Source organism: Leuciscus leuciscus (assembly GCF_965113295.1).
Source record: "Leuciscus leuciscus genome assembly, chromosome: 8".
Taxonomy (NCBI): Eukaryota; Metazoa; Chordata; class Actinopteri; order Cypriniformes; family Leuciscidae; genus Leuciscus; species Leuciscus leuciscus.
In genome coordinates, this window is record NC_138732.1 from 44,013,388 (window position 1) to 44,031,743 (window position 18,356).

At 37.4% G+C, this 18,356-nt stretch overlaps 1 protein-coding gene across 1 annotated transcript; it reads left to right on the forward strand.

Moving 5' to 3' along the window:
- Positions 1-245: 245 nt before the first annotated feature.
- On the forward strand, positions 246-18,139 carry LOC309504432 (uncharacterized protein; the record flags this gene model as incomplete). Its single annotated transcript, XM_082177532.1, has 6 exons — positions 246-251; positions 966-1,066; positions 1,971-2,034; positions 5,657-5,692; positions 14,189-14,344; positions 17,813-18,139. The coding sequence occupies 6 exons, from the start codon at positions 246-248 to the stop codon at positions 18,137-18,139; spliced, it is 690 nt and encodes a 229-aa protein (XP_082033658.1).
- Between the last annotated feature and the right edge of the window lie 217 nt (positions 18,140-18,356).

Here is an 18,356-nt window from a genome sequence, read left to right on the forward strand (position 1 = left end):
TCGATGTAACGTGCCTGTGTGTGTCCTCTAGCTAATGTTAGCCGTATTTAAAAGCGTCTAGTCGTTTTTATATCCACTGAAAATTTAGCAGCAAGTAATTTATCAAAGCTAGTCTGCACCAAAGAAGGAAAGTTTGGGAAAATGCAGTATCAGATGGCAGGTGAACTTGGATACCAATTAAACATTGATGTGTAGCAGCAAGTGCCTGTATAATGTCAGCCATTTTATTTTAGTGCGCTAACGGTATGAAGGTCCGGTCACCTTTTTGAATGAAAATAAAATGTAATGTTTTTAAAACCTAACGTTAGACCACAGCCTTTCACGGCTAAAGTGAGGGAGGAGTTGGGCTAACGGTTAGCCCAAAGTTAGCATCAGTAGCTTCAGCCCTGTGCATCTCAGTCTAGGAGCTGAAGCAGGAACAGTTAACTTTGAATGCAATGGGCGGCAAGCCCCTCCGCCTCGTTGCCATGCCAATTGTCAGGTCCAAACTCGTCACAAACTCAATGCTGTATTAAAAGGCATTAAAACACAATGCAAATGAAAACTCCATGCAATAATTTGTTTCTCTCAACAGGTAACAGAACAGTACAGCAGTGCGTTGTGATATCAGTGACTGGTCTGAGTAATTACTTTTCATATTACAATTCATATTACATATTTACATTAAATATTCATATTACATTACACAATAAATAACAGGGAAAAATAAGAGCAGCAATATTATAGTATTGTTACAAAGATTTCTGCTTGCCTGTATGAGACTAATGTCTCCAAACTTTCCTTCTTTGGTTCAGACTAGCTTTGATAAATTACTTGCTGCTAAATTTTCAGTGGACTAAAAGAACAGACACAATTTGTGATGATAAAATAATACTCTTAAAGTTAATACCAATTATATTTATACATTTGGCATTAACTTTAAGAGTATTATTTTAACATCACAAATTGTGTCTGTTCTTTTACAGGGTGACCTTGTTCTCAGGAGGAACCAATACAGTGGACAACTGAGGTCTAGGGAGGAAGAGAGATTGACGCGTTACAACACAGGTGTCATCAGGGAGAAACAGTAGGCCTCCTATGTTATGAGATGGTCTTGTAAAATTTGCAGTTTCAGGTCATCAAAACGTTTAGACCTCTTAAAACATTATAGATTGAAACATCTACACACTGGTCAAGGCCTACCACTGCCCTGCTTGTACTCAGAGTGTCCTTGTTCATTTAAAGGTTGGGGTGCTCTTCGCACACATTTGTCCAGAGATCATACACAAACTGAACAGTCAGGGAAAGTTGTGTAATTTTAATTTCTTGTATGTAATTCATGTAGTTTTATTTTGTTTTGTTATTAGCAATATTTTGAACACCTCGGAGTTCATTTAAAAAAGCACGAAACTGTTCATTGCATTTTTAAAGATTGTGACTACAATACTAATTCAACTTTTGCCTCACATAAAAGTAGGAAGCACAATCACTGCCTTGAAGATTTTAAACATACTGTATTTCAGACACATTCAAGTCAGGAAACAGCAGATAACAGCTGGTTGTTAGAAGAAAGTGAAGTGTCTTCTGATGAAACACTTATGAAAGAGGGAGATGATTTAGGTAAAGCCATTTTTGATGAGCTTTTTTCCTTATTACTTAAATTAGATTGCATCTTCAATGTGCCCAGTAGATGTATAAATGAGATTGTAGAGGAGCTTCAATGCACTACACTGAAAAAAATAAATCTGAGTGGATGTAAATGTTAAGTAATTAAAAGTGATATCAACAATAAAATGTTAAGTTTGTATCTTTACATTAATATATCTAGTTTTGAATTAATCTGCATTTGTTCAAAACACAAGACAATGTGTATTTTTTTCCTTTACAAAATTAATCTAAGTAATCCCAGCCAAGCTTTTTAGGTACACACGCACAACAAACAATACCTTGTTTTATTTACTCGGTAAAAAAAAAAAAAAAAAAAATGCAAGGAGGGGTGTGAAACCCCTTGCATTCCAAACGAAGACGAAGACGAACACGCGGACTGAACTTAAGGTAAGAATAAAGCTAGCAAATTAACAGTTAATGTTACTTGGGTTGGTACATTCTTTACAGTTTTCGAATTGCTGTACAAAAACGAGGCTTTAAATGTAATTTGAAGATTGTTGTACGTGGATTTTCTAATTAGCATTAGGCCTACCATGTGGTTACGCTGGTAAGTTAGGTGGCTATTGCTTTAACTTAACGGTAGGCCTAATTGAAACTTTGCAAGTGGCGATAAAATAGTTTGTTGTAGTGTCATTTGAAGCTTACATTAGAATGCAGCAATAAAATAAGGCTTGTAAGTTAGTGTAAGCACGTGGATTTTTAGAACATCCATGTATAACGTCGTTTTTATTTTATTTATTTTTATCAGGGTCTTATTTTATTCTTTAAAAAATATGTTTTTGTGTTTAAGTGACTGATGGGAACAACAATCTTTTAAATCGGTCCATTAGGCTAGCTGCTATATGCAAGACCGCTGCAGTCTGCAGAGGCGAAACAATTAACGGTAGGCCTAACGTTACGTTAATGGGCAGAGGTGTCAAAAGTATTCACATTCATTACTCAAGTAGAAGTATAGATACTAGGGTTTAAAAAGACTTCTGTAGAAGTTGAAGTATCAACTCAAGCTTTTTACTCAAGTAAAAGTATAAAAGTTCTGGTTTCAAAACTACTTAAAGTATAAAAGTAAAAGTAATGTAAGGAAAAAAATTCCATTAAGGACAAAAGCTTAGGCCGCGCCACAGAGGCCTATATAGTGCACTATCCCACCTCCTCAAAAAAACAAATTTTTCTAAAGGCCATATTTGACTATAATTATATAAAAATGTTGATGTTGAAAAATTTGGGATGATGCACTAGGCTACCTGTTTCAGCCATATATATGCCCATAGAAAATTAATTTTCTAAATAAATAAGCTAAATAAGCGGAGGAATCAGGAAACTAATAGGATAATGTATTAAGGTTTTTAGTCTATATTGACCTTAACAATACGTAAATTAATTAATTCTGTAATGTTACAAATAACTAATAAAGACATGGTGGCAGTTTAACAGAGACTTAACTTTACTCCGCTCATAGTGCAATGCAATAGTGCAATACTGTCTTGTTCCTTGCTTTTTGAAGAAGCCAAACAGATGTCTGCATCTTTCATTAAAGTGATATAGTTCACCCAAAAATGAAAATCATTTACTCACCCTCAAACTGTTTCAATTCTGTATGAATTTCTTTCTTCTGATGAACACAAAAGAATATATTTTGAAGAATGTCGATAACCAGACAGTGGATGGACCCCATTGACTTCCATAGTAGGAAAAAAAAATACTATGGAGGTCAATGGCCATACCATCAACTGTCTGGTTATCGACATTCTTCAAAATATCTTCTTATGTGTTCAGCAGAAGAAAGAAACTGGTTTGAAACAACTCGAGAGTGAGTAAATGATGACAGAATTTTCATTTTTAACTAAGTGAACTAATCATTTAACAGAAATGAACTGTTGGCATATGTTTCACATCAATACTGTCCAGTTTGTCCTGTTGGACACGACACACAGCAATACTGTCGTGTCACTTGTGACCTCTGAGCCATGTTTTCAGTGTCCTAAGAGCACTGACACTTCTTTCAGTCCAGCTGATGAGACTGGGATGATTTGATCAACAGGCCTCTCATTTCAACAAGACCAGCCTTCAACAGACCAAGCAATGTTATTTTTTCATTATTTTTTTCATGTTTTATGGGGACTTTCCATAGAATGATTTTTATACTGTACAAACAAACTGTGTATTCTACCCCCCTATAGACTAACCTTACCTATTACAGAAAACTGTCTGCATTTTTACATTTTCAAAAAACAAAAGTCTGATTTATAAGGTGTTTTCTGAAAAAAAAAGAAAAAAAAAAGGACAAGGATTTCGAATATTGACATCTTTGTGGGGATATTTTGACCCTATAATGTAGAATTGCACACACACACACACACACTCACTCTCTCTCGCTCACACACACACACACACACAACACTCACACTCTCTCTCTCGCTCACACACACACACACACACACACACACACACACACACACACACACACACACACTCACTCTCTCTCTCTCTCTCGCTCACACACACACACACACAACACTCACACTCTCTCTCTCGCTCACTCGCTCACACACACACACACACACACACACACACACACACACACACACACACACACACACACACACACACACACACACACACACACACACTAACGATTATGTTAGTGTTATGTTACGATTGTCATTATATTGTAAAAACGTCTGTCCCCAAATCAATATTTGACGCGATTTGCCCCGTATTCTTGAGCACAGAACTGTTGATTTCTCCCTCGCTTACCGCATCTAGGTTTCTTAGGACTCGGAGAAGTTTTGGCGCTTCGCACAACCAAATGTGACTACAGCCTCTCACAAGTTAGAAAGAAAACACAAAGCCAATCAGTTTAGCGATGTGTGTTCAGGAGGCGGGACTCAGATCTATTAACCGTTTGTGTAATTGGCCAATTTTTTTTTTTTTAACGACGAGAAGCCGGAATGAAAACAAGCCGAAATGAACTAGGAGTAACGAGGCTATTTTTAAAATGTAAGGAGTAGAAAGTACAGATAATTGCGTGAAAATGTAAGGAGTAGAAGTAAAAAGTCGTCTGAAAAATAATTACTCCAGTAAAGTATAGATACCCAAAATTTCTACTTAAGTAATGTAACGAAGTATTTGTACTTCGTTACTTGACACCTCTGTTAATGGGCAATTGCGTATCTTTAATTTACATCCACAAAACCTGCTTATTTGTCACTGACATGCTCAGATTATTATTCTAAGTGTCTGACAACATTATGGAAAGGATCCCTACTGAGGTCGACCCGTTTGTTATAGAGTATTTATAAGATGCATTTTATTTAACCTCTTTAGTTTATGTAGAAAGATTATTGTTTAATATTCACTGCACGTTAAAACATTTACTTGATCGGACTCCAGCTTGGATATTTGGACACTATTTATGATAACACTAGGTTGTAGTGACATTAATTTCTTAGTTTATGTCAAATTCAAGTGCAAATAATCAATTTATTTTGTGTTCAAATAGATGCAATTGACAGCGTCCGTTAGGACTCGTCCAAACGTGCGCGCATTTGTAGAAATATCAATTTAGTTTTCAAACTATTTCGACATACATAATGCATACTACATGAATTATGCGATCTGAAGACCTGAAAGAGCGCCCATTAGCGCGCTCTGTCTGTTTCTCTTCATGGTTTGCGTTAGTTAGGACGGTAGTTTTTACGTTCTATGGTTAGAGCGCTCATTAGAGGTTTACAGCTGTCAATCATCTTACGTGACCATAATCCTGCCTTCTGCATGACGCATTCCCTGTACACTTTGTCATCTGAGCTCCGAGGAAAAACAAACACAAAGAAACATTTCATATGAAACTGAAGACAATTAGCTGTCTGATCGGCAGGTCAACTACCTGCAGTGTTTGTGGAGAGAAGAAAATGTGAAACTATTTTTAATTATAGTTATAGTTACATGATTTGCTATGATTTGGGTTTCTTGCATTGGTCAGTTACTAACCAAAACACTGTGTCCTTACCAGGTGATTCTCCTGACAAGTAGGCTACACTGGATAAAGGTATGTAACTTTCAATAAATTATATTTAAATTATATAATACATTTATTGTAGTGAGGAAACTGGGGGTAAAGTTATAACTCAGTTGGCAAAGGTTTTTATTTTTTTTATTTTTTTATTTCACAGAGTAAATTTATAGTCCTGTAAAAAATTTAGCAAAAAAAGTGACTTATTAACGTGTATGCACCATATTTGCTGGCTGCTCAAAGTCTGCCATTGCATTAGTTCCCATTGCCATTGTAATCTATTTGTGTATATCCCATGGTTACATACATTAGCTAAAAAATACTTAATTAGTTTACTTCCACCATTTTAAAGTCACACATCTGACATCACACCAGATGAGGCTGTGATCAAATCAAACTTACCTGATTACCTGTGGAGAAAATAACAAGATGCTTACCTGATGAAGCTGTAAGAATGAAAAGAGAATGCAACCAATCTGTATGCTTGTGGAAAAAATATAAGTATGTTTACATGATAAGGCTGTCAGAAAAACATCTGATCACCTTATCAATGATGGCGTAATTTTAGAATCTCTTCTTCTAATTCTTCAGTTGCATACTCCCCTGAACAATTGTATGGCTCAAAACAACATGCCTCAATATTGTCATATTTGACCAATCTACTTATGTTCAGTTAGTGCCCCAAAATTACTCTTAAGAATATGCTGGGATCTGTGTGATGCACAGGCACCATAAATTAATGTAAAAGTCACACACAGTTTTGTTTAAAGATGCCATGGGTGTTGAAAGTAATCCTTCTCTGTAAAGTTCACAATCAAAACAAATGACTTGTGGTGACTTGTTAGTTGAATGTTTCTTTGACAAATGTGATTCGAGGGAATTCCAGGATGGACAAGGGCAATCAGTATGTAAACAGGCAAAAAATAGCTGCCGTCTTTCCTTAATTTGTAGTATTGTTAAAGGGGTGGTATAATATCCCTTTTTACAAGATGTAAAATAAATCTCTGATGTCCTCAGAGTATGTGAAGTTTTTGCTCAACATACCGCACAGACAATTTTTTTTTATAGCATGTTAAAGTTGTCACTTTTTGAGGGTGAGTAAAAAAGCTCAGTTTTTGTATGTCCCTTTAAATGCAAATGAGCTGCTGCTCCTGGTTGCATGTTCCTGGGGGCAGGATTTATGTAAATTTTAGGGTTAGTGATGTCACCAACCCGGGTGGAAGCCATTGTAGTCTCTACCAGCCATTTGTTGTAGTCCTTAAAAATAGATTTCTCTAAAATAATATATCTCCCTTTGCTTTGAACTTTGAATGTCGTAACTTTGCAGATGTTGTTTATGTTCAAACAGCAACATTACACACTAACTAAAATTAAAAAAGTGAAATCATAATCAACCATCCCTTTAAGATTACAAATGATTGACCTGCTAAATAAATATATATTTTCTCTTTACATTTTTGAGGACAGACAAGCAGACAGAGAGGCAAACACAACTAAATGGAAGCTGTGCTCCTCACCGCTACCAGTATGATCAATCTCAAAACTGAGTTCCACCACCCTCAGAGAGACCCAATTTGCTCCTCATTCAGGGTCTGGATGTACTCAGATCAAGCATCTGGATTATATGGGATTGATTTGCAAGATTTGTACTTTTGTTGCCCCTGTAACAAATGAACTTTTGAGACACTACAGATTAAGGCACAACCACAACGAATTTCTTCCCTGTTTACATGCTGATTGCCCTTGCTCCTTCAAAACCTATAGTGCCCTAAAATCACATTTGAGAAGGACACATTCAACGGAAAAATCAACACCAGAAGTACTTTTTTTTAACTGTGAACTGTGCACTTCTTTTTTCTCCACTGAGAAGGATTACTTCCAACATCTTGGAGTTCATCTTAGGAAAAATGAAACCGTGCACTGTGTCTTCAAAGACTGTGATTTCCAGACAAATGTGTATGGAACCTTTGCTTCACACAGATCCCGACAACACGCATCACATTCTTCGAGTGACTTTCGGGCACAAGCTGTACATAAGCATATAGATCAGTCAAATATTACAGATAATATTGTTGAAGAAGCACATTGTTCTGATGCATACAAGTGTTTAGGAGAGGATGACTTTTCAGGAGAGTATGAAATTGAAGAATTGAAAGAGGATGAAATTGAACTGAAATTAGGCCACCTTCTGTTAAAATTACAGAGCATTTACGATGTTCCAAGTAAGTGCATTAATGAAGTTGTAGCAGAGCTCCAGTTCATATCCTCTTCATTGTCAGGTCCTGGCATAAAAAAGACTGTAAACGCATGTTTAAGGAAACATGACTGTGTGCTTGATGACACTGTCATCTCAGATTTAGTCAAACAGTTGAGTGAGTCCAACTCTGTTAGCACAGCTTTAAGAGCTGATGGTCCTCTTGCCACATCTTACCGAAGACAGCAGTTTTTTAAGAAGAATTTTCATGTGGTTGAGCCTGTCGAATTCATTCTGGACAAGAAGGAAGGTCGAACCTTACAATATGTTCCCATTCTTCAGTTATTGTCACAGATATTAACCGTTAAAGACATACAGGAGAAAGCTTTCAACTCTTCATACGCTACTCATGAGTGTCGGTACGAGTCATTTACTGATGGAACACATTTTAAAGAAAATGCACTTTCATCTACTGAAGACCTAACACTTTCTCTCCTTCTCTACATTGATGATTGAAGTGTGCAATCCTCTGGGAACATCCCGAAAAAAGCACAAGATTACTGCAGTGTATTGGGTATTGGCAAATGTTCCACTACAGTTTCGTGCAACACTTAAGTCAATTTATTTAGCTGTGCTTTGTAAGGCTGTAGATGTAAAGAAGTATGGTTATGAGGCAGTGCTTGAGCCATTGTTAAAAGACATTGTCCAATTGGAAGAAGGAGGACTTATTCCTTTGTTTGGAAAGAAAATCAAAGGCACAATAGTTAGTGTAGTAGCTGACAATTTAGGTGCCCATTCACTCGGTGGATTTTTGGAAAGCTTTTCTGGATCTCATGTGTGCAGGTTTTGTTTGGGAAAGCTGTCTGAGTTTCAGGTAAAAGAAGTGAGGACTGGGGCCTTCCAAGCAAGAACGAAGCAGGAACATTCTTTTCATGTACAAGCAGCTTTAGAAAGTCCCACTCTCACTCACTGCTTTGGTGTGAAAAGGCAATGTCCCTTAACTAAGAAATTAAAATACTTTGATGTTTTGTCAGGGTATCCCCCAGACTTGCTCCACGACCTATTCGAGGGAATAGTACCTTTGGAGTTGGCTTTGTGCCTTGATCTTCTGATTAAGAAAAAATACTTTACGTTATTTCAACTGAATGGCATAATCAGCCAGTTCCCCTACAAGTGGACTGACAAATCTGACAGCCGACAGCCTATCCCGCTGAACTTTGCCACCCGGAAAAGCATAGGTGGAAACGCTCACGAAAATTGGAGTTTATTGCGACTGCTCCCCCTTATGATTGGTTTCAAAGTGCCAGAGAGTGAACCTGCATGGCATCTTTTAATGGATCTTAAAGACATTGTTGAGCTCGTGGTTTCTCCATTTCACACAGATGACACGATACGATTCCTGGACACCAAGATATCTGAACACAGGCATAGATACTTGCAGGTTTTTCCAGAAGCAAGAGGTCTGCCAAAGCACCATTATCTTGAGCATTATCCACAACTAATCAAGGCTTTTGGACCGCTTGTAGCCATGTGGACCATGCGCTTTGAAGCGAAGCATAGCTTTTTCAAGCGAGTTGTTCGACATACCAACTGTTTTCGTAACATTTTACTGTCTCTTGCTGTTAACCCTCTGGGGACCAAAAACGCGCCCGCGCGTTTTGCTCGTTTTTTTTTTTAGCAATGAAAAATAAACACAAAATGCTCTGTTAATTTTGATCTTTCATTTTCGTGTAATACATCAATCGATCCTGTTCAGTTTCTATTTTTTTTCTGTATACTCACAATACAAATAAAGTGTTTTGCTTTTTGACAAATAAAGAAAAACTAACATGATGCTATTTCTGCCTTCTCTCTGTCAGTAAACTCCCATTTGAAACGCGTTCGAAAATTATCTATAACTCCGCGAAAATTCAGTCAAACAGGCAAACAGACCCACGGGCATAAAGCTTGAGATCGCAGCTTTTAAATGAAGTAATTTATATAAAAAACAAATATTATCAGCTTCTGTAATCTGTATAAAAAGAGAGCGACTCCAGTCGAGCTCATTAGGAGCCATTCAAAAGTAATTTGACCACGCCCCGGAGAGCGCGTGCTATTCAAACGCAAATTCTGAGAACCATTTCAGTCTGTGAAACGCCCCCACATCAGCTGTAAACAAAGAGGCATAATATAGCCTACCTTATGGAGAAAATTTTCCGTGCTGATATGAGGAGCAGATCCCGCTGAGGAGTGAGGTAGGCTAAGTTATCCTTTCTCAAGTGTTAATGTGGAATAACGTTATGGAATAACGTTGTAGGCTTATGTAAACAAAAAGATGAATCGCGTTTCTATAATATGAATAGCGTTTCTGTGAGATGAATGAAGGGTACATATTTGTAAAGACTGTTTAGCCTAAATATGAATCGCGCGTCTGTGTGTGAAAGAATAAACTGCTTTTACAGTTACAGTTACTGCGTTACAGTCAGGCGAAGTATGAAAGACAACATTTTGTTGACTAGATTTGGGTACAGTTTTTACTGTAGAATATACTGTCACATCAAATAAGCTTTTCTGCTCATATATATAAAATACTATTTTGTCAAAAATAAAGTCATAGACTAAGATGTTCCAATGTTGGCTATATTCAAACTAATGAATACATATGATAAAATGTAGGCCTATAATCTTTTTTTTTTTTTTTTACAAAGAAAGAGTACTTTTTTTGCAGAAATATTGCTGAAATTGTAATTATTGTTGTAATTGTAACCTTTTTAAAGGAGAAGTTCACTTTTGAAAAAACTTTTGCTGATAATTTACTCACCCCCATGTCATCCAAGATGTCCATGTCTTTCTTTCTTCAGTCGAAAAGAAATTAAGGTTTTTGATGAAAACATTCCAGGATTTTTCCACATATTATGGATTCCATTGGGACCCAAACGGTTCAAGGTCCAAATGACAGTTTCATTGCCGCTTCAAAGGGCTTTAAACGATACCAGACGATGAATAAGGGTCTTATCTAGCGAAACGATCGGTCATTTCAAAAATAAAATAAAAAGTTGACGTTTTATAAGCACAAATGTTCGCCTTGCTCTGTTCTGTGATGCGCGTTCGTGACGTCACGTAATACGCAATTACGTTGAAAAGGTCAAGTTTGATGTGTTTACAAATGTGCGGAAGGAGGACCATATAAACATTTTCAAATGTATTTGTGTCAGTTTATCGTTTAAAATGCCCATTTCGTGTGCGCATCCTGAGTGTTTTAATATTAAAAAGCCAAAAAGAACATTTTCTTCAATTTTTCAAGCGTGACCTTTTCAACGTAATTGCGTATTACGTGACGTCACGAACGCGCATCACAGAACAGAGCAAGCCGAACATTTGTGCTTATAAAACGTCAACTTTTTATTTTATTTTTGAAATGACCGATCGTTTCGCTAGATAAGACCCTTATTCATCGTCTGGTATCGTTTAAAGCCCTTTGAAGCGGCAATGAAACTGTCATTTGGACCTTGAACCGTTTGGGTCCCAATGGAATCCATAATATGTGAAAAAATCCTGGAATGTTTTCATCAAAAACCTTAATTTCTTTTCGACTGAAGAAAGAAAGACATGGACATCTTGGATGACATGGGGGTGAGTAAATTATCAGCAAAAGTTTTTTTAAAAGTGAACTTCTCCTTTAATAAAATAGCAAAACATATTTACAAGATAGATGTAAGCAAAATCTTAAATGGTCAATATAAGTCTTCTTCTAAATATATAGGCTATTTTGTCCTTGCATTGTGGCTCAGTCAGTGTCACACCTGAATGAATGGCTAATTATGCAGAGTCATTATGCAGAGTGGGTGGGACTGGGTAATCTAAGGTGTAAACTACTCCTCCCCCTCGCATATTGGCTTTCCAAGCAAAACCTGTTTTACACCATTTAAATCAATGTATTTTTTTTTTGTGAACGATAAAGCAAGACTATTTTCACATAATTTTGAAGCTAGAACTCCAAGAGAAAACATCCATTAGTCAAAAGTCTTGTGGGCACATATTTTGTATGAGTTTTGTGGTCTTATTTCAGCAACTTTCATTTTTATTTTTTTAAATAACCACGCATAAACATTATTCTCTTAAAAATACAAACATCTACATACATGTTGCTCGCATATTATGGTAGGCCTGTTTGTGCTATATAGAGTGAATTTACACCTTTGCCATTAACATGTTTATAAATAACTGAAAAAAGCACAAATGTCAGAGCATGTCAGAACATCTCAAGGGCCCCAAAAACAGCTTGGTCCCCAGAGGGTTAAGCATCAATTCATGCTGGCTTACCATCTGCATGGCACAGATGTACTCAAACCTCCCCTCAGTGTCTCAAATATGTCCACATTGCCTGTGGATGTCCTCAAGGAAAACATACAGGAAGCAGTGCTAAAAAGGTTTCCTGGAGAAATATACATTCAGGTTGCCAATACAGTGACCTGTCATGGCACCACTTACTCAGTGGGAATGATTTTGCCGTATGGATCCACTGGAGGGCTTCCGGATTTTGTTGAGCTAAATCTGATCCTTATTGTGCATGGCCAGCCTGTATTTGCTGTCAAGTGTCTACATTCATGGTACAGTGAGCACCTTAGGGCTTTTGAATTGGAATCCACAAGACAAGTGACAGTCTGCAAGCAACTAGAATTGACAGACTCCTATCCCCTTGCAGCTTACGCTGTTGAGCAAAAGCGATTTGTCACCCTGAAGCGTCATATACCCATACAAGATTAGGTATTTATATACAGTATATATTTATGTTTTCGTTTGTTTCTAAATCCTCAATTCACTGTCATTAGTTAAGTGTTTCACATGACTTTCAAACTTCCTGGGATCTGAAAAAATGCAAAACTACCCAAAAATGTCACCCAGAGGCCTCCTTTACAAGTGACCCATATCTAAATTAAAATTTTTAACTTTTTGATTCATTGCATGCCTAAATTCAACTTAACCAATGTCTCTCTTTTTATTTTTATTTTTATTTTTTTAACTACAGAATCATCATGTCTGCCCGACTTCGAGTTATACTGGAAGAAGAAATTCGCAAGCTTTCCTTGCCTTCAGGAATACCGCAGACTCTTGAGGAATTGAAGCATATTGTACAAGAGACATTTGCAATTCACCAAGATTTTAGTTTTCAGTTCCAGGACCAAGATTTTAATGGTCAGTTTTTTACTCTCCTTGAAACTAATCAAGACACCATCAAGGTGGTCCTTGCTGAACCAGTTATCACAGTAACTTTTCAAGATTCTTCTAAGGATCAAGGAGTCCCGGATAGCTTTGATAGCAGTTGCACTGAGTTATTGGAAGATGTTGGTTCCTGCTCCACTGCATCCAGCGATACCACAATTCTGTCTTCTCCAGGTAGCACCTCCTCCCTTCGTTCTGTGCCTTGGCCAGCTCAGTTTGTAATTCCTACCTTCTCTTTTGACACGGAGCTCATTCTTCAAGCAGCAAATGAAGCTAACCTAAATGACGGAACCTTACTTTGCAATCCTGGAGTAAAATCCAACATTCTGGACAAACTAGCAGAGAGCATCTTTGTCTACACCGCCTATCCATCAAGTGCACAAAGGGAGCAGGTTGCTGAGGCCCTGGTTATGAAACACCCATGTTTGAGGGACCCAGTATCCTTCAATGGTTTATATAGTTGGCACAACAGCCTGAAGTACAAACTTGGAAATTTCAGAGCAAAGGTGAAACATCTTGGAATACCAGAGCTAAATGTCAACTGTCTCAAGAGAAAGTCAGCTGCAGATAAAACTCCAGCAAAAAAATTTAAAAAAGCAAAGAAATCTGAGGTAAACTATCTCCCGCCTCATCCTCAAGGCGAAACTGATACATCCCTTGAAAAGGAGAGAGTGGAGCTTCTCTATGAGTACAAGAAGAGAGACAACAACAGTGTCATTAATGAGAAGATGGCAAAAACCTTCTCACTGCGTCGTAAAGATGTGATCCAGAAACCACTTGTTATTGACTTAAATGCTCGATGGCCTGCCCTGTTTGAGTTTTCCCAGGTATGTAGAACATTTTAATACTTATCTAATTGCCTTTGTAATACCAGGTACTTTGTCTGACAAGGTGGGAGTAGTGTGGAATTTGCTGAAACTAAGCTGCTAACTTAACTAAACTGAAACCATGCACTTAAATTAACTCTCATCCGGTGCAGCATCCCTTTCCAGACATCGGGCCACCTAAATGTCGTTCTTAGTGTATTTCTAGGGTTACTTTTTCTAGTTGGTATTCTGTTTCTCTTCCCTGTGTCTCTAATTCTTTTCTTTCAGTATCTCATGATGTCTCTCCATCTCTCTTGGTCTCTTTCTCAGATCGAGGAGGAATTCGGGAGGATCACACTGAAGCCACTACAGTCCACATTCTTTGGGAAGTTGGACGAATACACGCCTAAATTGTTGAGACTCTACAGGAGGAAGGGAGGAGCTGTTGGGAAGAAACTTGATGAGACCCTTGAAATCATGAATGAGGCATGTACTTTTAAAATTAGTAAGCCGGTGTTGAAGCGCAACTCTGTGTTTACTACATAAACAGCGTAGGAGACTGACACAGTAGAGACGAAATAAAGTCGTTCTTTTTGTGGTTTTTTTGCACACAAAAAAAAGTTCTCGTCGCTTCATCACATTAAGGTTGAGCCACTGTAGTCACATTAACTATTTTAATGATACTTCCTTTCTGGGCCTTGAAAGTGGTTATGACGTTGCTGTCTATGAAGGGGTGAGACAGCTCTTAGATTTCATCAGAAATATCTTAATTTGTGTAATCTTACGGGTTTAGAACAATATGAGGATGAGTAATTGACAGAATTTTAACTTAAAAGGGCCAGTTCATCCAGAAATTTAAATTCTGTCAGCAATTACTCGCCCTCATGTCGTTCCATACCTGTAAGACTTTCGTTCATCTTCAGAACACAAATTAAGATATTTTTTGATGAAATCTGAGAGCTGTCTCACTCCTCCATAGGCTGATTGGTATATTGCATCTATCAAGGCCCAGAAAGTTAGTAAAGACATCGTTAAAATAGTCCAAGTGACTACAGTGGCTCAACCTTAACTTTTTGAAGTGACGAGAATACTTTTTGCGTGAAAAAAAAAAAAAAACACAAAAATAACGACTTTATTCAACTATTTATTTTCTTCCGTGTGGCCCTCTGACGTGAGTTCATGAGAGCCCCACGACGCATGCGCGAGAACGCAGATGACTTCCTGACATAGCCGGAAGCGCTTCACTGTCTGTTTACAAGCAGGGGACATACTGTGTATGTAAGCTATTTGAATTCGACATTGATTATGCTTTAGGTCTCGGTGTAGTGTTTAAAATGGTTCTAAAGTGTTCGAAATCTGCGGACATATTTACAAAGACTTTGTTTTATGTACAGTGCGCATCTTCCTCTGCTTGTTAAAGGAGAACTCCGGTCAATTTTAACATTGAGCTCATTTTTTTGTAAATTTGGAGTGCTGTCAATACAGAGAACATGTTTAGTTACCTATGATCACGCGCGTGAACTCGACAATCGACTACTTTGGACTTCAACCGAAAACAGCTGGCTGAATTAACTTCATTTTTCTTCATATCTTTCACATCTACTGCAGTCAGATTCACCCGTGTTAACTCTGAAGGAATCACTCACATTGGCTGGGCACTTGTAATGACACATCAAGGATGTTAAGAGGGTAAAAGCAGGTTTAAAATATGCCCCATTGAAGTCAACAGGGTGCAAATTTTAAAAAGAGGATAACACGGTGTAGGCAACACCGATTTTTGTCATTGTTCTCTGTACTGACAGCACTCCAAATTTACAAAAAAATTTGCTCAATGTTAAAATTGACCGGAGTTCTCCTTTAACAGACAGTGAAGCGCTTCTGGCTATGAGGTCATCATCTTCAGCATCTTCTCAGTTCTCGCGCATGCGTCGTGACGCTCTCATGAACTCACTCGGAGGCCCACACGGAAGAAAATAAATAGCTGAATAAGGTCGTTATTTTTGTTTATTTTTTGCGCACAAAAAGCATTCTTGTCGTTGAGCCACTGTAGTCACTTTGACTATTTTACCAATGTCTTTACTAACTTTCTGGGCCTTGAAAGTGGTCATGATGAGCTCTCAGATTTCATAAAAAATATCTTAATTTGTGTTCCTAAGATGAACGAAAGTCTTACGGGGTTGGAACAACATGAGGGCGAGTAATTACTCACATAATTTTCATTTTTGGGTGAACTAACCCTTTAATATAATCCCATATTTCATATATTTGTAGGACAACAGCATTGAGTCCAGAAGAGAAACTGTGATCAGAGGCCTCATTCTCTACCTTGGTGAAAAGACAGAGGAATTAATCAAGGACTACCGGGTAAAGAAATTATATTTCTGCATATGTATGTATACTTAAAGGTTTTCAAATGTATTTCTTGATTTATATAGAAAGTTTTACACTGCACTTACAGTATATACATATATGTATATAATATACACACTCATATATATATATGGGATGTCCCAATACCACTTTTTCACTTCCGATACCGATGCCGCAGCTTTGGCTATTTGCCGATACCGATATCAATCCGATATTTTATTTTGTTCTTGAACTAATACTAATAATAATAAAATATATGGAAGCACTTTGCTCAATTAGCCACATAAGAACATCTCACTCAAATGGAGAACAAATACTTCTCCAGTATATAGTCCACAACAACAGCTGATAATGAAAGACTGCCACCCTTTATTCAAAAGACCTTGAGATATGTTTGGTAACCTGAATGAATTTAAAATGAATTTGCTATTTCAGATCAATATATTTGTTTCCTTAAAATTTTAATTAACTTTAACTTTATTCTCATCTGAATTATAAATAATTTATTTCTGTATAAAATAATACTACCATTAAAAACACATTTGATTTTCTTTTTTAATCAATGTAGAATGTGTAACTTAAAAGTAAACAGATCAGTGCTCTGTTTTAGGACAATAAATGAAAACCAATGCAATATGATGAATGTCCAAAAGATGAGAGAATTTTTGCTTTTAAACAGCGTGTGTGTGAGAGATTTTGGTTGAGTGACAGTTGTAGGGTACATTTTGACAAGAGTTTACAGTTTGACAAAAGCACAATGTTGTGTTTTACACAAATATAAGTAGGCTAAACACTTTGCAGTTTTAATGATGTCCTGTATGAAAAAAAAACAAAAAAAAACGGAGCGAACCAAAGCGAATAGAGGACGCACGTAAAGCGAGCGTTTGAGGCGAAATAGACGCGCGTTCAGAGCTAAGGTGGATTAGGTGTCCCTAAAGAACCCGCACATGTCTATGCGCGTATCTAACAGTAGTTCTGCATTACATTAATTAATGTGAACGCGAGTTTTATTTATTTTTATACCGTGTATTCTCCGTGTAAATCCATGCACCGAACTGTGACGCACGTACCGTTTCGGTTCAATACGAATACATGTACCGTTCCACCCCTATTAGGTATCGGATCATATTTTTTTCTCCCCTCCGATCTCCGATCTAGCGTTCTGGGCCAGTATCGGCACGATACCGATGGCGTGGATCGGATCGGGACATCCCTTATATATATATATATATATATATACATATACATATACATACACTCATGACTCTCTCCACATAAATATTTTTCAATTCACACAAGATTGTTATTGTTTATAAATGTAGGCAAATCCATGTGGGAAAAAAAATTGGCTTAAATCACAACACCGCTCAAAACTACCACAGCAACCATGTAATCCCACCCTCTTTTCAATTCTTCGACTGACTTTTTGGGCACACATTTTACATAAGTGTATAGATCAAAACTACCGCAGCAACCACGTAATCCCACCCAGATTTTTGTTCAGAGGGAGAGCAAAGAGCTAAATGCATTCTTCACATTAGCAAACAAAAAAGTAGGTTCAATTCTCTCTGGTTTATTTCACAGGTTTGTGATGACGACGATGCTGCAGCCATCCAAGAGGCCATCACTTCATTTGTACTCAACATCTTTGTGGTCAGCAAAGCCAGGGATGGAGGTCTCGAGAAGCAAGCTGGAATAGCCATCGAGGGAGCAGAGGTCCTTTTTTGCATTCCCAGTGTAGCACATGCTTGCTCCTACCTTATGGGCCTTATTTATGCCTTGGAACTAAGCTATCCAAAGAAACTTAAATACACCTTTGAGGTATTTCAGAAGATCTTCTTGGAGCTTGAGGATGTTAACAAAAACATGTCCTCCAAAATCCACGATCTCAAGATCAGCTTACTGGCCTAAAAGCGATACAGACATTGTTGAAATTAGAGGGTTTGAGTTAGGTCCCTCTGTTAAAGTTTTACAGTTCAATTTCTCAGGTTCTCCTAATGCACTCTCAATAGTAACTACTATTGCATTTTCATATAGGGACCATGTTTTGTAAGTCTGTTAATGAGCATTTGAAGGACTGTGAAGAAGCGAGAAACGCATGACTCATGGAAAATATTTTGCACAATGT